We start from the raw sequence: 25,318 nt of genomic DNA, 5'->3' as shown, positions 1-25,318 counted from the left end.
TTACACAAATAAATTGTACATTTCAGTATAAAACAGAGAATTATTTTATTTTGGATTAAAAGTACTGAAGATGGGTGTACAGTGCTTTGTATGCGTGTGCTTACTGTCACCCTGATATTGGCTACTAGGTAGCTACTTCCCCAGCCTTTGCCGGACAGAAGTGCTTGTCAAGCTGAGCGAAAGGCACTGTGTCCCGGTGATGTTGCCGTTCATGCCTCCCCATTGAGTAGTAGACTGTATGTACGATGTATCAAGGTGATGTATCTATATGGTTATCCATGTTAGTTATGTATTGTGTAGGCTGCTATCCTACTTGAAATAAATTGATGGGAGGTGAATCAATTGCCATGTTAGCTACCGCCGGTGACACGACCGTGTTACCCAATAGGAAGCATTCTCAGGTCGCAGGCACGTCAATACAACACTGGTTCACTGGTCGCTGGCTTATCGACTCGTCGTGCACCCCAATCGGCCACACAAAATGGTGTGAGTGGCAACAAATCTGCCCCAATTAGTTTATTCGCTTTCCACACACCTACTCTCTTCGACACACCCAGTCACCCATACTCCGGTCTCCATGGGCTGCAGCGACCCATACTTGCATTCAAGGGCTGATTACCTACCGCCTCCTTATCAAGGCCCAGTGACAGAGCAGACAAACTAACCCATGGCAGCCCACTGTCCACTGGCATAGAACTGAGTGTTAAGGAAATCCATCGATCATTGAAATGAACACCTCTAATAACGGTTATTGAGGGCCAAGGGGTTTAACCCGTTACATCGTGGGAATTGGCCTATATGGATAGGGCCAAATAGAAATGTTTCTAACATAAGAAATATGAGAAGCATAACCATAACCATGATTACATTTAAAGGGGACATATTTGGAGATTATTGGGAAATTACTGGACCAAAATTGAGGACGCAACAGTTCACCTGACACGAGACTGAATCCAAACATTACGCTGCACTGTTCGCAGCATTTGACAATTATGAATCTGAAAATACTCTGGACATATTCAATAACATTATAAGAATATTCATGGCAAATGTGTGGTGTAGGTGCAACATGACAAAGAAATGACAAGGGAATGAGTGAGGCCTAATTGGTGTGACAGGTAACTTCAATGCAATTTTATGACTCAAAGAACAGTCTTAATTTACTTCTTTTATTTTAGCTCTCCTAGTATGTATGTCTTGAGGAACTGAAGCACACTTTTGTTTGTAACATTAGTCCTGCATTGCTACCAATTACTGTTGTTGTTCACGCAATCTAAAAACGGTCCATTATAAATCACAATCTGGGTCAGAGTGGGCATAATTTGAAAGGCTTAGACTCATTCTGTTCAGAACAACCCCAGGGTAAATGCCTTGTTATCCTTGGAACTGCACATCAACAAAGTGATCAGAAATGTTGATACTGTAAATTACATGAGTTTTTATCATATTGAAATATTGAATTGCACATTTGGACACACGGGTGTATGGTTTGCTTGTATGACATCAAGCGGTATTTATTATAATGTTCAACGTCTGATATTTCAGAACACATCAAATGCTCTTAATTTACAGCATTCCTCTCGCTCAGACAACAAAATATATATTTTTAAATCCAATTAGCAGGAGGGAAGGGACATCTTCCATTCCTGCATAATGCTAACAATTAGAACGCGGTTCAAATCTTATACAGCTCTGTATAGCAGCGAGACCCTAAGCCTTTATCATACACTGCGTTTTACAAAACATTAGGAACACCTTTATTTAACCAGGTAGGCAAGTTGAGAACAAGTTCTCATTTACAATTGCGGCCTGCACAGCTTGACACAGCTGTGGGAAGCATTGGAGTCAACATGGGCCAGCATCCCTGTGGAATGATTTCGACACCTTGCGAGTCCATGCTCCAACGAATTGAGGCTGTTCTGAGGGCAAAAGGGGTACAACTCAATATTAGGAAGTGTTCCAATGTTTTGTACACTCAGTGTATTTTTTAAAAATATACATTTGACTAATAACAACAGATTAAACATCCTTGGAATAAGTTATGAGGGTGTAATACTATACATACAATGTAATATTATTAATCTACCATTTCTGTTCTTAACCCTGGGCAACATGAGCCTGGTAGGCTCACAGGATATTGGTATCCACAATACTCCACCAATTATACAAATTTCAACTTAATACTTCTTGCAATGCACTGTAATTTTAAAACTGCAAATCTTGGCAACATTTGTAGAATTGCAGGATATTAGCTTTAAAGCTACAACAACAAAACATCTCTCTGCCCATGACAAAATGTGTAGAATTTTTGTGAAATTAGCTGAAAACTGCAAAATTTTCTCTACATTGCTAAGAGCCGGATTTTAAAATGTATTTTCCAGGGCCCGAGAGTTGGTTCATACTGCCATGCACTGCCAAAGTCTTTGTCCGGTCCCCGGATCCAAAAAGTGTTGAGAACCCCTGATGTATAGCATTGTTACTGTACAGCCACTGTGTTCCATTTAGGCGCTTATCAGTGACCAAATCTGCCAGTTTCATACCGAGTGAGTGAGTGTAAAGGACTACTGAATGGAATGTAATGAAATTGGAATGACCTCTGTGATAACTGCAGAATAAAGCAAGGAACTATATATCAGTATCAGTCATCTTTCTATGATTAAAGCTGCTTTGAAAAAAATCAGTGTTGAAAAAATCTATTTCCACATGTTGAATATTTCCCTCGAAATCCTGGCTACAGCACTTTGTATTATTTTGGGAGAGAGGTGCCAGTCATGTACCCTTATTTTCTGACAATCCATTCCATCTCCATTCCATTTAAGTCAGGGGAAGAGGCCTACTGTCACGTTCCTGACCTATTTTCTGTAGTTTGTATATATGTGTTAGTTGGTCAGGACGTGAGTTTGGGTGGGCATTCTATGTTTTCTGTTTCTATGTTGGTTTATGGGTTGCCTGGTATGGCTCTTAATTGGAGGCAGGTGTTTGACGTTCCTCTAATTAAGAGTCATATTTAGGTAGGTGTTTTCACAGTGTTCGTTGTTGGGTGATTGTCTTCCGTGTCTGTGTCTGTACACCACGCGGGACTGTTTTCGGTTTGTTTGTTCCTCGTTCATTTGTGTAGCCTATGTTTCCTATTCGTGCGTTCTTCTTGTTTTATGTAAGTTCGTCGTCTAGGTCTGTCTACACCGTTTGTTGTTTTTGTTAGTTTAGTCAAGTTCGTGTTTTCTTTAATAAATTATGTGTTCAAACTCAGCTGCATTTTGGTTCGATCCCTGCTCCTCCTCTTCTGATGAAGAGGAGGAGGAAAGCCGTTACACCTACAGGAATCATATCAGATTGTAAGAATCTGTTGAATGAAGGTAAAGCTAGGGTGACAGGTAGCCTAGTGGTTAAGTGCGTTGAGCCAGTAACTGAAAAGTTGCTGGTTTGAATCCCTGAGTTGACTACTAACTTCAGAAGCCTTTTTAAACCTCAAATACACTACACGTTTGCAGGAAAGTTCTACTGCAACAGGGTGATAAAATGAAGATCCTAGGTTGGATAGTGACGAGATCTGCTCAGCTGACAAAGACAGGGCCAGAGAGCATAGGAGAAGTGGGCCATCAGATAAAACAAAGAGCAGACATTCAGCGTTTGTGATTTTTACTGTCCAATGTTTTTTCTTCCCAATAGGATCTGTTTTCTCTTCAGTGCTGCTCAATGCAGCTTTTTCTCCTGTTAACCCCAACATTTCTCTGGTCTCTCCCCACCTGCATTCTCTCCTTCTTTTAAATGTGGCTCTCAACATTAAGGTTTTGGGTGGAGGAGAGTGTGGGTATCCATCCACATTTTGATGAGGCCCCCTAATTTTCCTCCTTTTTCGACTTTGAATGTTTATGCCAATGGTCTCCCGGTTCCAGGATTCATAGCAGCAGCAATGAAACCTTTCAGCCGCGCACCACAACTTAGGAACCCTTTGGTTTGGCGCTGGGTCTCCATCCCTAAATGATAACAGCAGTGGAGGAGGCTCTGGTTACAGCAGGCCCCAGAGTAGCCCCTCCACTAGGCTGTGTTGATACAGGGACCACGGGTAGCTAGCTGGAGGCCAGACCTAGATTCAAACAGTATCCGTTTTCTTGCAAATACTTTGAGGGTTGATTGAGCCTACCTGGAGAGCCAGATGGGCAAAGTGTATTATTCTGGAACTATGCTGTTGGTTCCATTACGCCAGGCTAGCTAAATCAAGTGCAGCTAAAGTATTTGAAAGAAAACAAGTCCTATTTGAACCCAGGTGTGCTAGCTTCTCGCCTCTCCAGCAGTATGTCCTCTGGCTGCTTGCTCTGTGCTGTAATCTCCTGCTGGAAGCCCCAGCACTCTCCGCACCTCACCCAGGCTTTTGTGAGCGCGGCACATCTCTCAAGCCAAATGTTCAGTTTATTAGAAACCTGGAGTCATCTCAGTCAGTCTCTTGGTGGGCAGCCTTATTGCCTGGTGGGCTTTAGTCGTCTGGGGGGCAGCTCGCTGTCAGAAGCAATGCACCCCATTTCATTTAGAAACTAATTAGAGGCCTGGAACGGTCGCACACCATGGCATGACCTTTGACCTTGGAATGGTTGCACACATTGACATAAGCTTCTCTGACCTTTGGTATGCAGGCTGTTTAGTTTTCGGTCCACAGCAGTTTTCTATGTTGCAATGTGTAGCCTGCAACTCTATTGGTATTTGGTATTTATTAGGATCCCCATTAGCCACTGCAAAAGAAGCAGCTTCTATTCCTGGGATCCACATGAAACATGACATAATACATAGTACAGAACATTATTCGTCAAGGACTGAACTACATATAGTTAAAATGTCACACAGCCTACATGTCAGTACATACACACAATATCTAAGTCTAATACATAGTACATTGCAAATTAGAATACAAGATATATAAAATGACTGTGAGTTGTTTGTCAAGAGTAACATTATCCTCAGTGCTTCTGGAAAGCATGAAATGTGTAACTTATTTATCACAGATTTATCGGGACAATATTGTGTCATTGGAATGGTAGGTTGTACATATTGTAAATGATAAATGTAGCACACAAGGCACAGAGGCCCATGATAGCTTGACATTATCAATAAATGTATGGGGACAATATTGTGTAATTGGAAAGTCATCGGTCAATGACTGTATAGCCATGTTTTATGTATTGTAAAATGATCAATCTAGCACACCAGGCACATACTAGTCATGGATTTATCAAACATCTATCACTTCTATCACTTCCTCAACTAAACTACTGTAAGTAGGCTGACACCTCCGAGTACACAGTACATGATATGACAAACAACATGTATCCTTGTCTCTCTTGTCCCAACAGGAGGTGTTTGACTGACTGTACCTTATCTAGACAGCTGGGTCCTCCATCTCTCTAATGTTTCTCCTTCATATGTCCTTGTCTCTCTCAACAGGAAGTGTTTGACCGTCTGTACCTCATCTATACAGTAGGATACTCCATCTCTCTGGGATCACTTATGGTGGCTGTGGTCATCCTAGGTTATTTCCGGTGAGTGATCTACTTACATTTACATTTAAGTCATTTAGCAGACACTCTTATCCAGAGCGACTTACAAATTGGAAAGTTCATACATATTCATCCTGGTCCCCCCGTGGGGAATGAACCCACAACCCTGGCGTTGCAAGCGCCATGCTCTACCAACTGAGCCACACGGGACCTTGTTGCCTTTGGAAAAATTCCTTTCTCAGTTAATATTTTATCTTCCACGGCTTGAGGGCTGGGTGAATAAACGGTCCGAGTGGGACAGAGATTAGGGTTAGTGTCACAGTAATGATATTGGTACCTTCCATTAAAATCAGGACAACTGTGGTTTAATATTTTATGGAGTGCTGCTGAGCATACATATTTAAACAATGCCGTTGGGAAATAGTAAAAGCACTGTGAATATGAGACAACAAAGAGTAAGGAAAAATGAACGTTGCCTATGGGCAAAAACCCACCGTCGCTGGACCAGACAGGACTGGCAAAAGGTGCTCTTCACTGACGAGTCGCGGTTTTATTTCACCAGGGGTGATGGTCGGATTCGAATTTATCGTCGAAGGAATGAGCGTTACACCGAGGTCTGTACTCTGGAGCGGGATCGATTTGGAGGTGGAGGGTCCGTCATGGTCTGGGGTGAGCTTGTTGTCATTGCAGGCAATCTCAACGCTGAGCGTTACAAGGAAGACATCCTCCTCCCTCATGTGGTACCCTTCCTGCTGGCTCATCCTGACATGACCCTCCAGCATGACAATGCCACCAGCCATACTGCTCGTTCTGTGCGTGATTTCCTGCAAGACAGGAATGTCAGTGTTCTGCCATGGCCAGCGAAGAGCCCGGATCTCAATCCCATTGAGCATGTCTGGGACCTGTTGGATCGGAGGGTGAGGGCCAGGGCTATTCCCCCCAGAAATGTCAGGGAACTTGCAAGTGCCTTGGTGGAAGAGTGGGGTAAAATCTCACAGTAAGAACTGGCAAATCTGGTGCAGTCCATGAGGAGGATATGCACTGCAGTACTTAATGCAGCTGGTGGCCACACCAGATACTGACTGTTAGGGGACACATTATTCAATTTCTGTTAGTCACATGTCTGTGGAACTTGTTCAGTTTATGTCTCAGTTGTTGAATCTTGTTATGGCATACAAATATTTACACATGTTAAGTTTGCTGAAAATAAACGCAGTTGACAGTGAGAGGACATTTCTTTTTTTGCTGAGTTTATCATGTTTTACCTTTGCCTTTTCCATGAGCGTTTGACTTTCAAAAGGATTAGAGATAGCTGCATTTGAGGTTGTTGCCTTGGGGCCAGTGTGGGATTGTGGTACGTGCCTCATCTTGCTGACATTTATATTCTTAGTTATTTTCATACTTATTGATCTCAGGCCATAGAGATCTATAGGAAAGCTGTGGTTAGTGTTTGTTGTTATTCTGTCTACTTAGTGCGATGTTTATATGAAGATATCGTTAATATATTGGTGTGCAGTTTCAGCCTCATCAAAATACTGTCATCTACAGGCTGAAACCTTTCAGGTGGGCTGAAAGGGCAAATAAATTCTGACAGTCAATTTTATATGTAGTGAATTGACTGGTTGGATTTTCTAGAGAGAGTTACTTTGTTCTTATCATTGCCTTAGAACAACATATGACTCATATTCAACAGCATAAACGCTAATCCTTGAATTAATTTGACATTTTACAGTGAATCAGGTCCAGGAATTGGTGTAAAGTCGTGTTTACAAACGTTCCGCTCTGCGTGACTTAGGGAGTAAACCAATGTTTTAAGAGAGAAAGCCCCTAAACTGGCACCAGGAAATCTACGGGCCAAATGAGTCATATGCAAGGCAAATGAGTTTAATAAGGCGTCTCAGGGGTCCGTGGATGTCTGGGCTGACGATCCAGCAGCATGTTCAGGAGCACTCCAGCCACGGCTCCCTCTTCCATTTAACGTCAGGCTTTTAAAACCCTCGGACACGAGAGAGGCAGGTTCATAAACGTTTTCTGGGGAGAGACCAAGTGATACATACTGCACATTAGCAGTAGTGTTCCTCCCCTTCACCCAATGCACTGGGGGACTGTTCTCCTCACAGGAGGCTGGTGGCACCTGAATTGGGGAGCACGGGCTCTTGGTAATGGCTGGAGCGGAATCAGTGGAATGGTATCAGATTCCATTCCGTTCACTCCGTGCCAGCCATTATTATGAGCTGTCCTCCCCTCAGCAGCCTCCACGGGTTCACATACAATATGATTTTCCCTCACAACTTCATAAATCAATATTCCCCAAAGCAGAGCTTGTCTAATAGCCAGGTTACCTATTGGTTTGACTACAGAGGTTAGTCACAAGCAAATAATGAGCGAATAATGATTCATGAGTTTTCTGCTGTCACTTATTATATAGCTCCCTATGATTTAAAGATGTTGACAAGGGATATTTTGAGGATAATGTGACAGATAAACTTGCTTGTCTGGGAGGAAATTCACATGCTCTTTGATCTGCTCAATACATCAGGGCTTGACATGAACTTTTTTAGCCACCTGTCCTTCGGACAAGTAGAACTGATCTTTTACTTGTCCGAAAGCTTAAATCACTTGTATGGTCTGTCACACCATGGGCCAAAAAGGTGACTGAACATTGCGTTTTTGATGCAAGAAACCACTTCACAAAATACAGTACATTCATTATGATCACTGGTGTTGACAATGGAACGCTGCTGGTCTCTGAGCCCATGTATTGTATCTCCTGCCGTTGTGGCCTTGAGCAAGGCACTTAACCCCCCACAAAGTATAATGCTGCACTGATAGGCTACTGTATAAAACACATGTGGTCCGTCAACCGTCCATCTGGAGAGCTACTGGCTGTGAAGAATCTTCACCCAACCCTGCTCAAAGACACCAGTCATCTTAGTCATCTTATCAAGGTCCTGTTGAGCAGCTTATTTTTTATAATGTGGGGTTTTCGAGCAGGGCTGGAGCAATCGCCTGCACGCACAGTAGCTCTTCTGGAATCTCCAGGAGGATGTTGGCCACCCTGCAACATTACAATTACCACCAAATACCAAATACCTTTATAAAATAAATCCCTCACTCAATGAACCAGGGACCAAATGGCTACGGTGGGCGAGGTTCATTCAATATTTGTGCTTTTCAATCCCCTAAATCAGTAGTTTTATTATAGTCAGCGAGGAATTCAGCTGGCTCTAATTATGATGATCAGCACTACCTGGCATGATGACTCCTTGCTGTCCCCAGTCCAACTGGCCGTGCTACTGCTCCAGTTTCAACTGTTCTGCCTGCGGCTATGGAACCCTGACCTGTTCACCGGACGTGCTACCTGTCCCAGACCTGCTGTTTTCAACTCTCTAGAGACAGCAGGAGTGGTAGAGATACTCTCAATGATTGGCRATGAAAAYCCAACTGACATTTACTCCTGAGGTGCTGACTTGTTGCACCCTCGAAAACTACTGTGATTATTATTATTTGACCATGCTGGTCATTTATGAACATTTGAACATCTTGGCCAACGTTCTGTTATAATCTCCACCCTGCACAGCCAGAAGAGGACTGGCCACCCCTCATAGCCTGATTCCTCTCTATGTTTATCCTAGGTTTTGGCCTTTCTAGGGAGTTTTTCCTAGCCACCGTGCTTCTACACCTGTCACGATCGTGTGGAAGAGAGACGGACCAAAACGCAGCATTTGGAAAATAAGCCATCTTCTTTATTTATAACGACGAAGATGAAAACGAAACAGTTACACAAACTATACAAAACAACAAACGATCGTGAAGCTAAATAACGTAGTGCACACACACACAGGCTACAAACGTTCAACATAGACAATTACCCACAAACATCTAAAGCCTATGGTTGCCTTAAATATGGCTCCCAATCAGAGACAACAATAACCAGCTGTCTCTGATTGAGAACCAAATCAGGCAACCATAGACTTTCCTAAACACCTACACTCAACCATAGACAATACTAGACACATACACTCCACACAAACCCATACACTAAAACCAACACCCCCTTTACCATAATAAACACCCAAAACACAAACATACCCCATGTCACACCCTGACCTAACTAAAATAATAAAGAAAACAAAGAATACTAAGGCCAGGGCGTGACAACACCTGCATTGCTTGCTGTTTAGGGTTTTAGGCTGGGTTTCTGTACAACACTTTGATACATCAGCTGATGTAAGAAGGGCTATATAAATACATTTGATTTTGATTTGATACTCTTCTGAAGAGTGTGAAAACACACACCCACATTCACACACATATACTGTTCACACGCACACTCACTGTGGAAAACCTTCACCCCTCCACACACTTACCACCTTGATAACATTTCAACATGGGTTCCTAGTGTAGTAATGGCTTAGTAGCAACACATTCTCTGATGTTTTGCACAAGGATTTATGTATTTTTCAATGATTGTCTTTGGTATGAAGAAGCCAACAGTATAACTTATAATTACCCCAACATGATGATTGCATATCACGGTGCAGATTATATCATCATTTATATGATCTTTTTCTCCTCTCCTCTCTGCCAGGCGGTTGCATTGTACCAGGAACTACATCCACATGCACCTGTTTGTGTCCTTCATGCTCCGAGGCATCAGCATCTTCGTAAAGGACGTGGTGCTGTACTCTGGCTCTGCTCTAGAAGATATGGAGAGAGTCAGTGTGGAAGATCTCAAGTCCATCACTGAGGCTCCTCCAGCTAACAAAACCCAGTTTGTAAGTGCCTAATCTTTTCTCCCCAGACTATAGGAAGTTTGGTGCGCGAGAATAGTAGGTAGCAGGCTAATGTAGTTAAGTCACTGACCAAACGCAACTGTGAATTATTTCCATAGAAAACAAATTCTGGAATACTTGTTGTTTACAAATTCTATAACTTTGTTATTTTGAGAGGTCCATTGTAAATTGGTTGGATCGTTGTAAAAGGCCTTCCTCTAAGGATATAGTGATCAGTGTAATCCAGGGACTATTGGATATGACTTACTAAAGTCGTTCCAGCATTCAGTATTATGAGTCATCGGCCTTTTCATTATAATTATTATTTTTTCATTACTGTCTCTCGCAGCATTTCTAAATTAGAAAAAAAGTAAATGCTACTGGGAAAGACTTGCCTAATGATTATAAAACAAGAAGAGAGAGAGAGAGAGAGAGAGAGAGAGAGAGAGAGGAGGAGAAAAGGCTAAGTCTCTCTTGGCTCGCGTGTAATATCCCTAGCTAGAGTGAGCATGCAAGGCTGAAGGAATCAGCTATGGACTTCAAAGTACTCTGGTAGAATAGACAGGCATAGAGGTGGGCTTCTCTCGTGGCATACACAGGCTGAACCTCCAGGGATTCCCTGTTGTTTACAGTTGATCAGCATCTACAGATTGGAACAACACACAGTATTCATTAGGATTAGAATACATCTTTAATTGTTCAAACCGTGATTGGAACCTAGAGGTTAAGGTTTCATCCTGGACAGGCTTGAATGTTGGTTTACTCACTACAAAGTGATTTCACATTTGTCAATGTACACACTACCCTTAGAGTTTCTGTATGTCACACCAACCCAGCAGAATAACTATATAACAGTGCGAAGCAAGAGTAGATTATAAGGATTCAAAATGGCTTCAGGTCACACTATAAGAAGATCCAAGGCATTCTGAATTGGTTCTGCGATTGACAGGTCGTGACCATGAGACTATAGTGCCTCGATCACAATGACAGCGTCATTGCATTTTGGTTCACCAGAACTACGTTCACTTCCAATGGAATGGTGCGTTTGCCTTGCAGCATGTCGCTGCAGAGGCAGTTGCAGTGCGTTCTGTGTGGTGCATACGTTGGATTTATCGAACGTATGCGTCAAAATGTATGCTTAGACGGCTCGACAGAAATGGTAACAGAAGGTGAATGGTAAACTTCTGTTTCACACATATCCAGACGGTGCTGCGTACCATTTTGCGCAATGATGCTGTAGGTGTGATTAAGGCACAAGGTTCTATCTGCCCAAAGCATAGTTCTGAGATATTGAGCATAAAAGTTTTCACATGCCAGATCTCAGAACTGTTTTGTAGTGAGTTCTTCTTTTGTTACCCATTAAGGTCCTCACCTTAAAGGTACCTAAAGTGCAGAGTATCAAAATCCTGAGACATTTATAAATCCGTTTCTTTAGTGCAATTGCGGATATAACCTTATGGCTCTGAAATGTCAATCTGGGTTCAGCCATAAGGTTCGAACTGACACTTCTGAATTAGACATGTTCAGTTTTTAAGAAGATTTTAGCTATTTGAATAGCATAAATGATAGAATAAAACTATTGCATCAAGATAGAGTCAGAACACATCATCAAATACATTAAGACATGTATTATGATCCTCAGATGAATTACTGTCATCGCTGAACAACCATGTGATATAATTTACTGTAAGATTTCTGACAGTGTTGTTTTTTTGCTTGCGTGCCATTATTGCTGGCTAGACTAGGCTAGATCATACTTAGAGGGAGATGGAGACATGCGTTCTGATTAGTTTTGTATTTGTTCAGGCTTGTGATTGGTTTGCAGGTAGAACCTTATATCACAAAGTTCAAATTGGTTCATGCAAATATATATTTTTTTCACTTAAAATTTACTTTTTCAAAATGTTTACTTCACAGAGATATGAAAAACCATCTAAAGATCAGATAGAACCTTATAGTGCCTAGGTCTCAAGGTGTTGGAAGTCATTAGTCATTCATCTACAAGTGCTTGTGAACATGAAATAGGCTGCTGTATTTAAGGATGCTTAGTAAGTTCAGTATATTTGATGTATTTGTCTGTTGTTTCCTTTAGATTGGCTGTAAGGTGGCAGTGACCCTGTTCCTATATTTCCTGGCTACCAACTACTATTGGATCCTAGTAGAGGGACTGTACCTCCACAGCCTCATCTTCATGACCTTCTTCTCAGACAGGAAGTACCTCTGGGGATTCACTCTAATTGGATGGGGTGAGTGGTCACAGAATTCTTTGGAGGTTTTACTGCAGATTCACTGCTATGAAGTCAAAAAATAAGCTAAACGAACTATCCCAGACAGATGTATTAATCAATCAATTTCAAAAGCCATTCCAATGTTATAATGTTTCGAGGAAGGTTTAGAAGAAAGCTGATAATATTGTTGATTCCACAATTATCTACAATTCATTGGTTTCACACATACTGTGTGAGTACTACTATAATCAGAACTCAAGAAGAGTTCAGAAAACTCGGCTGTACGGCTCCTGCATTGTACACACTGTGTGTATCTGTTATGTAAGCACAGCGCATACAATGTGGATGTTGTGTCACCCAATTGCCTCGCTGCAAGAATCCGAAAAACGACATTATATTAGCAGTATATTACAAGGGTAATTTTTACTTGAATCCACAATGATAATTGGAAGAAAATGACTGTATTTTGTTTTTGAATCATTGTTTGTGTGATTGCAAATAATTATGCTCTGTTCTGCAGGGGTCTCGGCTGTTTAGTTGTTTTGAGATCTTTTTTATGTTTGTTGTTGTTGATTTACAGGGGTCCCAGCTATGTTTGTGACAGTGTGGGCGAGTGTGAGAGCCACCTTGGCAGACACAGAGTAAGTACTGCGCTAAAATCCCAATTCGTCATTGATGATGTCAGCTCTAAACACATAGTACTGTACATTTGCCAGAATCTTTCATGGGAATGTGAAACAGGACCTTAGAACGTGTTCCAGAATCCTCTTAGATTCTTAGAACATTTAAGGGTGTGAGTGTACATCCTCAATTTCATAGAAACACGCATTGTAGTATTTACACAGTAGTACCTCTCACAGGTAGATTCTGACAGTTTTCAGGATAGGAAATGTGTGTACGGAGGAAGTAGTTTGTGTACAAGGACCATGTGTAAACATTGCCATGGCTGGTTGGATAGAATTCCAGCCTAGGACTTAGAGCCTAGGAACAGACTGTAAGCACTGCCAACTTCCCCATGTGTTGTTGCTACACTAGGATAAACCGAAACAGATCAGATCCTGAAAGTGATTAGATAAACAATTATACCTACCTGTATTAGTTTTTCATAAATGCCCTGTTTATCACTTGCAGGTGCTGGGATCTAAGTGCAGGCAATCTGAAGTGGATCGTACAAGTGCCCATTCTAACAGCAATAGTGGTAAGTAAACATGTCAATTGAAAATCTTAATTGGCGTAATGGCATTTAACGTTTTCGATTGACACGTTTACTTACCACAATTACTTACCACTATGACCACCATTTGCTTTTTGAGAGATTTGGCCTTGGTGTTCTACATTGTGTAATTTTCTGTTTTTAAAGGTGAATTTTATGCTGTTCCTGAATATAATACGAGTTCTGGCCACTAAACTTCGAGAGACAAATGCTGGCAGATGTGACACAAGACAGCAGTACAGGTAAGAAGCATTACTCTGACTGACTGCTCCTCCTTCCCTGACTGTTTCATCATGACATTTTGTATTCCTTATATACATTTGTATTCTGTTTTATCTCCAGCATGCTGATAGAAATATAGAATCTTTATCACACCGAAACATGCCACCAGTAATGTCAGTGATACGTAGTATGTATGAAAATGCATAATGCAGTGAATGACCATGATAACATCAAACTTAATCTCCTCATTACAATAAATGTCACGCACAGTAAATCTAAAAATAAATGTTAAAAGTATAATAATAATAATCACATTGAAATCTGTACAGCACTGTAGATTAAAGGTACAGTAGATTATATTTGTAGCTGGCAAAAAAATGTTTTATGAACAATGGGGCAAAATGCCAATAAATACATAGAGTGTACAAAACATGACAATCTGTCTTTCCATGACATAGACTGACCAGGTGAAAGATATGATCCCTTATTGATGTCACCTGTTAAATCCACTTCAATCAGTGTAGATGAATGGGGGGAGACAGGTTACAGAAGCCTTTAGACAAGACATGGATTGTGTATGTGTACCATTCAGAGGGTGAATGGGCAAGAAAAAATATTTAAGTGCCTTTGAAAGGGGTATGGTAGTAGGTGCAAGGCGCACCAGTTTGAGTGTGTCAAAAACTACAACGCTGCTGGGTTTTCAAAGCTCAACCGTTTCCTGTGTGTATCAAGAATGGTCCCCCACCCAAAGGACATCCAGCCAACTTGACACAGCTGTGGGAAGCTTTGGAGTCCACATGGGCCAGCATCCCTGTGGAACGCTTTTGACACCTTGTAGAGTCCATGGCTGCACAAATTGAGGCTGTTATGAGGGCAAAAGGGGGTACAACTCAATATTAGGAAGGTGTTCTGTTTTGTACACTCAGTGTAGATTGTAATAAAAAATAATCTTATGAACATTTTCTTGTATTTATTCAGGAAACTGTTGAAGTCTACATTGGTCCTGATGCCACTGTTTGGTGTCCACTACATAGTGTTCATGGCCATGCCTTATACTGAAGTGACTGAAGTCCCATGGCAGATACAGATGCACTATGAGATGCTTTTCAATTCATTCCAGGTACCGACTTATGTTGTACAGCATAGATGGATGGATGGATGGATGGATGAACGAATGAATGAACAAACTAATGAACGAACTAACTAATGAATGAATGAACAAACGAACGAAAGAATGAATGAATATACTACTGCATATGGGTTTAGTCACAGGCAGCCAGCAATAGATCCGAAACGATGGGCTACTACAGTACTTTAAAAATATCCAATAAGGGGCACTACATCTGTTCTAGTGGTGTGCTACACATAATTAGCTATTGAGTTGTGATTAAACTGTGATGAGTTAAGATTTTGAGAGAGCACAGCTCAGTGTTTTCAGAGTAAGCAGCTGGTATCAATGACGTGAAGAAGTCACTTTAGATTGCATGGCATTCTTCCAGAGTGCTCTGGATAGATGCACAGGTCAACCTGTGAACTTTGAGGCTTAAGCAAAAATGTAATAATGTTTTTTATCCTTTTCAGGGATTCTTTGTTGCAATTATATATTGTTTCTGTAATGGGGAGGTAAGGACTACTTTGAACAACTTTGTTAATATATTTCTGTGAAAATGTCCGCAATGACTCATTATAGTATTTTATTTAAGACAAAATATGTAATCCTGAAAGATAATATAATGTTCAAGATGAATTGCAGTCACAGCATGCACACACCTGAGACTCAATTATTGTATGTCACAGTAGATTAGATCTATTTAGTGACAATCTCATTTCTTTCCATCTTTAGGTTCAAGCGGAAATTAAGAAATCGTGGAGCAGGAGGACACTAGCGCTGGACTTTAAACGTAAAGCCCGTAGTGGCAGTAACACATATAGTTATGGACCTATGGTGTCTCACACCAGTGTAACCAACGTCACTGCCCGGGGGCCCCTGGCACTGCACCTCACCACGCGCCTTGGGGGCCCCGTCACCGTCAACGGGCACCGGAATCTCCCGGGGTATGTGAAGAATGGTTCCATCTCTGAGCACTCCATCCCTTCCTCAGGACAGGAGTTACATGTTCCCGAGGAGGAGCAGCCATCCAGTAACGTGCCACCGCATTCTGTTGAGGAGGAGAAACCCTCGCCTGTAGTGGAGGAGGAGCGGGAGACCGTCATGTGACAATCATGTGACCTCTTGCGAGAGATGGTCATGTCATGTGACCTTCAGGCAGCCAATAGCGCCTCCACTGTGAGGACAATCTCTGTAGGAATGAGTCATGGGAAAGATCTCAATTACATACTCCTTGTGTCCTCTCTCCTCGTCTCCAGAGGGACCTCTGGCTTTCTCATCCAATGAGTTTTGAAAAGGAGAAGAGGAGAGAGGACGCGAGGAGTATGCAATTGAGATCTTCCCATGAAACATAGCACCACATAGACCAGTCAAGCTTCTCAGTTGATTTTATTTCACTGCCTTCAATGTGTTGCAGCAAGTACTTTATAATGGATGAATCCCAACCATGGTCTGTGGATGAACAGTAGGCTAATGTGTCTGACTGAAACAGACAGCATTGATTGTCCACAGGTCCTGTGGCTGAAGGTGTCAACTGTATACTATAGGTCCTCATTCTGGCAGGAGCATGTTAGCTTATGTTAGTGTAGCAGATGGCTAAGTTAGCATACAGCTCACTAGCTCACATCTGCTACATTAGGCACTCCTAGTGATATGAGAATATGCCTGGCTGCAGTTGATTCTGCCTGCGTGGTTGGGGAGATCTCACTACGTTTCAATTTGTTTGAAAATGTGGATGTAAATTGACCCAACCCACTTTGATGTAGCTAAAAGGGAATAAAACTCAGGTCCTCTAAACCCTCCATTCTAGTGCATCAGTTGGAGCTAGTCTGTAGTTTCAGAGGTGTGCTGGCTTCTAGAGTTGATTTATATGGAGAAAGGCCCAATGGATTACTTTTCCCCATGAGTATCAACTTTTTGTACAGTTTGTATTTTTGCTATTTAAAAGAGACTATCCTAATATTCAATGGCTATGGAAGGTTATGCTTTTTCCATGATGTGTTGATTACATTCTTCAATAATAATATTATATTTCACAATATATAATGCCACAAAAGTAACCGAAACTTGGAGCCCATTGGAGTCAAAACGTGTTTTTCCTGTGTTTTATATATATTTCCACACTCTGAGGTTGGAATAATACTGCAAAATTGTGTAAAGGATGATAATGCCCTTTTAATGTAAGAGCTGTTTGAAAAGACCGCCTGAAATATCTGCCTGTTTTGGTTGGATGGAATTTTGGCCTGCCTGGCAATGTCACCAGGGGGTAAATTAGTTAATAGACCAATAAGAAAGAGAGTTCCAAACCTCTCTGCAAATAATAGCTCGTTTTCAGTTTTCCTCTCCCAACTCAGACCACTCCCAGATAGTCCGAGCAAAATTCTTGCTTGCTTGAGAAATTACTCTTTGCTAAGAAGGAATTTTGGTTTCTTTTTGAAGTAAGGTACTTAATTGTTACCCAGAAATGATTTGTTATTGAGATAAAAGTGGTTGCATTGGACCTTAAGTTTTGAGAGAAATGGAGTGGTAGAGACAGCTCGAAGAGGACAAAAATAGCTATTATATAATGTAATTGTAGAAAACTACTTTATTAACATTTTAAAGGGAGGCACCCTCTCCAAAACTCAGGGTGCAGAAAACAGTAAAAAAAATGTACGGAATGTTAATTAGATGAGGAATTCCAAGGGATTCTCAAATTCCACAGGAGAATTCCCAGGGAGACTTATGAAGAGACGGTATGAAGGAACACCAGAACTGAATAGCACACAACTGTTATGTTTTATATAGTCCAGTGTTTTGCTGCTCTTTTTGTATATACAGTATGTATGCATTTGCATAGAAGTCACAATGTTTACAATGATAATAAAATCCATTCTAGCTGTGAGCTAAAATAGCATCAAAGGTCATGTAAATGTATTAGAACTATAATTTGATATTTGTACAGACTTTTGAAAATGTTAAGGGATGTTGAAAATGTAGAATGATTTATATTGTATTTAGTGGTAAAAACATTGAAACTGGATATATACTGTAGGTGAGAGACAACATACTGTTATGAGGATTCAGGACCATAGAGTTAAGATTTCAGTAGAATGCCTATCAGAGGTAATAACATAACATTAGACAGCTATTTACACTATACTCACATGTAATTCTGTTAATGTGGCAGTTTATTGACTTTAGGTTGATGGGAGTCAAGAACTCAATTGCACTCCGCTACTGTATATCCACATGTATACACTTTGACCCTACAGTTCCCTCCCCACTACTCTATATCCACATTTATAAAGTGGGTGGTTTGAGCCCTGAATTCTGATTGGCTGAAGGCCATGGTATATCAGACCATATACCAAGAGGTATGATAAAACATTTAGTTTTACTGCTCTAATTACGTTGGTAACCAGTTTATAATAGCATTAAGTCTCCTCTGGGGTTTGTGATGTATGGCTAATATACCACGGCTAAGGGCTGTGTCCAGGCACTCCGCGTTGCATTGCGTATAAGAACAGCCCTTAGCCGTGGTATATTATATTAGCCATATACCACACATCCTCAGGCCTTATTCCTGAAGTATATACTTTGTGAAAATATGTCTAGTTACACTTTACATTTCAGTTACATCACACTGCAGTTCGCTTTCCAGACAATGTTCACGGAGTGAAGTGAAGGGTTAAAATGATTTGTTTGTTAGTTTGTCACAGAAGCAGAATGTGTGTCTTTTAGAGAGTGTCAAGTAGCCTGGTCCTATACAGTACAGTATGTGCTGTAGCCAACTCTTCTAGCATTGTCATGCCTTACTGTATGTACTGTATGTTTGGCATGAAAATGAATGAACACATAGAACACAGAGAGGAGTTGGCTAAAGCACAAACAGACTCATTCACCAAGCTATGTGTAAAGATGTCAAGGTCCCAACACGTAATGTACATTTCATTCTCAATCCGTCCCAATAGTTCATATACGTTTTCAACCCTGTCCATCCCAATGTACGTTTCATTCCAATCTGTCCCAATAGTTCATATACGTTTTCAACCCTGTCCATCCCAATGTACGTTTCATTCCAATCCGTCCCAATAGTTCATATACGTTTTCAACGCCTTATCCCAATGTACGTTTCATTCCAATCCGTCCCAATAGTTCATATACGTTTTCAACCTGTCCATCCCAATGTACGTTTCATTCCAATCCGTCCCAATAGTTCATATACGTTTTCAACCCTGTCCATCCCAATGTACGTTTCATTCCAATCCGTCCCAATAGGTCATATACGTTTTCAACCCTGTCCATCCAATGTACGTTTCATTCCAATCCGTCCCAATAGTTCATATACGTTTTCAACCCTGTCCATCCCAATGTACGTTTCATTCCAATCCGTCCCATAGTTTCATTTATACGTTTTCAACCCTGTCCATCCCAATGTACGTTTCATTCCAATCCCTCCCAATAGTTCATATACGTTTTCAACCCTGTCCATCCCAATGTGCGTTTAATTTCTGATCTCTGTGTGGCTTGCTATTCCTATTTATTGTCATTGTCTTATATGGTTAGGGCACATGATCTTTTATACTGAAGAGTAGAGCTAACTATAAAGGTGGAGATCATTTTCTGCCTCACAAAGATCTGTTGCGTGATATAAGCGTGATGTAAGGATACCATTAGAGAAAGTGTTACCTAAAGATGCCATCTAAGCCAACAAGAAAATGAAAAATACAGTAGAATATCCCCATTATCTTATACAGTGGTTATCTTAAACCAACCTACAGCCAACAAACATGCCACTGGCAAGTAAATAAGTTTGGGAGTATTATTATTATTATGTTTTGTAGGTATGCCCGTCTGAGCTTTACATGTCCATGTTTGATTCGGAGGGGGCAATGGTAGAGCCAGTGTTGATTAGGAAAACATCATTTTTTTATTTTTTTATTTGAGCACTTTAATACCCTATTATATTTCCTATTGTTGGAGCTAGGAACACAAGCATTTCACTACTTCCGCAATAACATCTGCTAAATATGTGTATGTGACCAATAACATTTAATTTGATTTGATTTATTGATTGTATCATGTACATTTATTGTTTTTTAAATTCAGTATGTAAACAGGCCAATACTTAACAGAGCTAATATTGTACTCGTTTTTTTGAAAATTACCTCTCATGGAAGTAAAAATTAAATTTTCATTGTTTTTTTATTTATCTTATATTGAAAATGTGTCCGTCCTCAAAGAGATAGGAGTTGGTATTTTTCATGAATAGTCTTTATGCCATGTGTAGAGAGGGTGTGACTGTTTGTGTTTGAAATAGGACACACCATACCTGGTTGTTTTCACTCAATGTCGGTTGAGTGAAGTCAATGTTGTAAATGTAAACGTGGGTTTAAAATAAAATAAAATTCCAATCTAATGTTTATCATTGTATTGTGAATAAGACATTAAAATGTACAATTGTACTGTAACTGAAGTGTTCATTGAATTTGAAACATGACTCCAATCCTATAGTAATTCTGTTCTTGTTCTAACAAGAACTTACATACAGGTTGAAGAAATTAATATGTACTTTTATTCTCATTATATACAATATTATACGCATTCCATATTTACAAAAAGTATAAAAAAATCGACGAGTAAAAAAATAAATGTGTTTTTCCAGTGTTCACTTTTTCACAGGCGGTTTTTTGGCTCCCCCCTTTGCACCTCCTTTCGCACCTCCTTTATCACTTCCTCCTTTCTCCATCTTCTTCCCTTTTACTTGACTTGCTTCTCCTTTCTTTCCTCCATCCTTTTCACCTTTTTCTCCTTTTTTCTTAGTTGATCCCTCCTTTTCATCATCCTTTTCCTCCTTGGCACCCTTGCCCTCTTTCTTTCCCTTGGTCTTCTTTTCCCCCTTGTCACCGTCCACTTTTCCTGAGACTGTTGTTACCGCTTCTTTTTTCTCCACAACTACAGCTAGAATGATAAAAAGCACAAGAGGGAACAATCACTTGGAGGCCGCAACAACAGCATTTGTTATCATCAAGACCTCTGACAGCAATAATATCTGGTAAGTGGAAAGGAAAATATATAATCCCGGCAAAGCGAACCCTACCTTAAGTGGGTCACAGTATTCTAATGAATGCGCATCTGTCTTTCTCCATTCTAATGAACACGGCCTATATATTCTACTAATGAGGTTTCATACGTTTACTGGGCTGGCTGGGAAACAAATTATGGGTATTTGAAATAGAAAAATATTTGATTAACTAAGTTTGAATCTACCAGAAGGCCATGAAGTACTGTAGGCAATCTGCACTCCAGAGGATTTCATAATCCTGGTAATTGATCACGACAAACATAACAATCTAAATGGCCTCTGTACTACACAACATCAAAATAACTATGTTTGTTCTATGCTATGAGTTTCGTTTGCTCCACCTCCGAGAACCAATCAAAATGTAAGGTGAACCCAGGTCAAGGAAGGAACGAGCTTCCCACTGATGCTAGGACAGCAGAGTTCCTGTCCATCTTCTGAAAATGTTTGAAATCCTAACTCTTTAAAGAGTATCTTAAATAACCCCCCCCCCTAAAAAAATACCCTCCCCCCAAAAAATACACCCCCCCCAAAAAAACAATACAAATAAAAACTAACACCCTTGCCTTTCATGAACTAACACTCACACTTCATCTTTTACTACTCACACTGACTTTGCTGATAGCTACTTTATTGAGGAAAATGTACTTACTATGACTGTGATATGTGGTTGTCTCACCTAGCTATCTTAAGATGAATGCACTAACTGTGAGTCGCTCTTGATAAGAGAGTCTGCTAAATGACTAAAATGTCAATCGAATGAGACTTTACTGCAAAGCAAATAGATCTAAAATATATGGAAATAATTCAAGATGTACAGTGCCTTGAGAAAGTATTCACACCCCTTGAATATTTCCATGTTTTGTTGTGTCACGCCTACCTACAATACCACATAATGTCAAAGTAGAATTGTGTTTTTAGATATTTTTACAAATTAATAAAAAATGGGGAGGGATGGTAGGCTTAGAGGGGAAGGATCATAGGGTTAGGGGAAAATAATAAAGGAAAATGCATTTAAAAAATGTTAATATATACACTGCTCAAAAAAAAAAGGGAACACTTAAACAACACAATGTAACTCCAAGTCAATCACACTTCTGTGAAATCAAACTGTCCACTTAGGAAGCAACACTGATTGACAATAAATTTCACATGCTGTTGTGCAAATGGAATAGCTACCTCCACCTTTGTGCAAGGAGGAGCACTGCCAGAGCCCTGCAAAATGACCTTCCAGCAGCCACAAAGTGTGCATTGTTCAGCCATATGGTCACAAGGTCTGAGGACTTCTCATCTTTACCTTTTAATGGCAGTCCAGCTACTTGGCGAGCACATGCGAGCTGATGCGCACCCCAAAGACAATTTGGGGGCCACCCCACACCATGGGACTGACCCACCGCCCAATATCCAGGTCATGCTGGAGGATGTTGCAGCAGCAAGAACTTCTCCACGGCGTCTTCCAGACTCTTCACGTCTTCACGTGCTCAGTGTGAACCTCTTTCATCTGTAAACAGCACAGGGCCCAGCTGGCGGAATTTGCCCAATCTTGGTTCTCTGCAAATGCCAAACATCCGCACGTGTTGGGCTGTAAGCACAAACCCCACCTGTGACGTCGGGCCCTCAATACCACCCTCATGGAGTCTGTTTCTGACCCGTTTTGAGCAGACACATGCACATTGTGCTGCTGCGAGTCATTTTTGCAGGCGCTGCTGCAGTGCACCTCCTTGCACAAAGCGGGGAGTACGGTCCTGACTGCTGGGTTGTTTTCCTCCTACGGCCTCCTCCACATCTCCTTGAGTACTGTACTGTCTCTGGTAGCGCCTCCATGCTCTGGACACTACGCTGACAGACACAAGCAACTTTTTGCCACAGCTCGCATTGAATTGTGCCATCCGGGAGAGCTGCACGTACACTGAGCCACTTGTGTGGTTTAGACTCGACGTCTCATGCTACCACTAGAGTATGAGCACCGCCAGCAATTCAAAGTGACAAAACATCAGCCAGGAAGCATAGGAACTGAGAATGGTCTGTGGTACACCGGCAGAATCACTCTTTTTTGGGGTGTCTTGCTAATTGCCTATAAATTCCACCTTTTGTCTATCCTCATTGCCACAACAGCATGAAATATATTGTCAATCATGTGTGCTTCCTAATGTGGACGTTTGATTTCATAGAAGTGTGATTGACTTGGAGTTACATTGTGTTGTTTAAGTGTTCCCTTTATTTTTTTGAGCAGTGTATATTTGATATACAGTACCAGTCAAAAGATTGGACACACCTACTCATTCAAGGGTTTTTCTTTATTTTGACTACATTGTAGAACAATAGTGAAGACATCAAAACTATGAAATAAAACATATGGAATCATGTAGTAACCCAAAAAGTGTTAAACTATAAATATATTTTATATTTGAGATTCTTCAAATTAGCCACCCTTTGCCTTGATGAGAACTTTACACACTCTTGGCATTCTCAACCAACTTCATGAGATAGTCACCTGGAATGCATTTAATTGAACAGGTGTGCCTTGCTGAAAGTACATTTGTGGAATTTCTTTCATTCTTAATGCATTTGAGCCAAGCAGTTGTGTTGTGACAAGGTAGGGTTGGTATACAGAGGATAGCCTTATTTGGTAAAATACCAAGTCCATATAATGCTAAGAACAGCTCAAATAAGCAAAGAGAAAAGACAGTTCATTATTACTTTAAGACATCAAGGTCAGTCAATCTGGAAAATTTCAAGAACTTTTAAGGTTTCTTAAAGTGCAGTCGCAAAAATTATCAAGCGCTATGATGAAACTGGCTCTCAAGAGGACCGCCACAGGAAAGGAAGACCAATAGTTACCTCTGCCGCAGAGGATAAGTTCATAAGAGTTACCAACCTCAGAAATCGGCAATTAACTGCACCTCAGATTGCAGCCCAAATAAACGCTTCATAGAGTTCAAGTAACAGACACATCTCAACATCAGCTGTTTAGAGGAAATTGCGTGAATCAGGCCTTCATGGTCGAATTGCTGCAAAGAAACCACTACTAAAGGACACGAATAAGAAGAGACTTGCTTGGGCCAAGAAACACGAGCAATGGACATTAGACCGATGGAAATCTGTCCTTTGGTCTGATGAGTCCAAATTTGAGATGCTTGGCTCCAACCGCCGTATCTTTGTGAGACGCAGAGTAGGTGAACGGATGATCTCCGCATGTGTGGTTCCCACTTTGAAGCATGGAGGCGAAGGTGTGATGGTGTGGGGGTGCTTTGCTGGTGACATTGTCTGTGATTTATTTAGAATTCAGGGCACACTTAACCAGCATGGCTACCACAGCATTCTGCAGCAATACGCCGTCCCATCTGGTTTGCACTTAGTGGGACTATCATTTCTTTTTCAACAGGACATGGACCCAAAACACACCTCCAGGCTCTGTAAGGGCTATTTGACCAAGAATGAGAGCGATGGAGTGCTGCATCAGATGACCTGGCCTCCACAATCACCCAACCGCAACCCAATTGAGATGGTTTGGGATGAGTTTGACTGCAGAGTGAAGGAAAAGCAGCCAACAAGTGCTCAGCATATGTGGGAACTCCTTCAAGACTGTTTGAAAAGCATTCCAGGTGACTACCTCGTGAAGTTGGTTGAGAGAATGCCAAGAGTGTGCAAAGCTGTCAACAAGGCAACGGGTGGCTACTTTGAAAAATCTAAAATATATTATGATTTATTTAACACTTTTTTAGTTACTACATGATTCCATATGTTTAATTTCACAGTTTTTATGTCTTCACTATTATTCTACAATGTAGAAAATAGTAAAAATAAAGAAAAACCCTTGAGTGAGTAGGTGTGTCCAAACTTTTGACTGGTACTGTATATACAGTTGAAGTCGTAAGAATACATACACTTAGGTTGGAGTCATTAAAACTCGTTTTTCAACCACTCCACAAATTTCTTGATAACAAACTATGGTTTTGGCATGTCGGTTAGAACATCCTCTTTGTGCATGACACAAGTAATTTTTCCAAAAATTGTTTACATACAGATTATTTCACTTATAATTCACTGTATCACAATTCCAGTGGGTCAGAAGTTTACATACACTAAGTTGACTGTGACTTTAAACAGCTTGGAAAATTCCAGAAAATGATGTCATGGCTTTAGAAGCTTATGATAGGCTAATTGACACAATTTGAGTCAATTGGAGGTATACCTGTGGATGTATTTCAAGGCCTAC

At 40.8% G+C, this 25,318-nt stretch overlaps 1 protein-coding gene across 1 annotated transcript in view; it reads left to right on the top strand.

The window, feature by feature from the left end:
* LOC111956332 (parathyroid hormone/parathyroid hormone-related peptide receptor) overlaps positions 1-20,488 on the top strand; it is a 73,111-nt gene extending 52,623 nt beyond the window's left edge. The window contains exons 5-13 of the mRNA XM_023976787.2: positions 5,437-5,531; positions 10,081-10,267; positions 12,357-12,510; positions 13,073-13,133; positions 13,624-13,690; positions 13,853-13,947; positions 14,906-15,047; positions 15,509-15,550; positions 15,771-20,488. Of these exons, the coding sequence (XP_023832555.1) occupies positions 5,437-5,531; positions 10,081-10,267; positions 12,357-12,510; positions 13,073-13,133; positions 13,624-13,690; positions 13,853-13,947; positions 14,906-15,047; positions 15,509-15,550; positions 15,771-16,145 (1,218 nt within the window). The 3' untranslated portion in view covers positions 16,146-20,488. The remainder of the gene's footprint in view (positions 1-5,436; positions 5,532-10,080; positions 10,268-12,356; positions 12,511-13,072; positions 13,134-13,623; positions 13,691-13,852; positions 13,948-14,905; positions 15,048-15,508; positions 15,551-15,770) is intronic.
* The last annotated feature ends 4,830 nt before the right edge of the window (positions 20,489-25,318 follow it).

The sequence above is a fragment of the Salvelinus sp. IW2-2015 genome, linkage group LG32, assembly GCF_002910315.2.
Source record: "Salvelinus sp. IW2-2015 linkage group LG32, ASM291031v2, whole genome shotgun sequence".
NCBI lineage: Eukaryota > Metazoa > Chordata > Actinopteri > Salmoniformes > Salmonidae > Salvelinus > Salvelinus sp. IW2-2015.
Note: the sequence above shows the minus strand (reverse complement) of the source record. Positions and strands in the feature narration are given on the sequence as shown.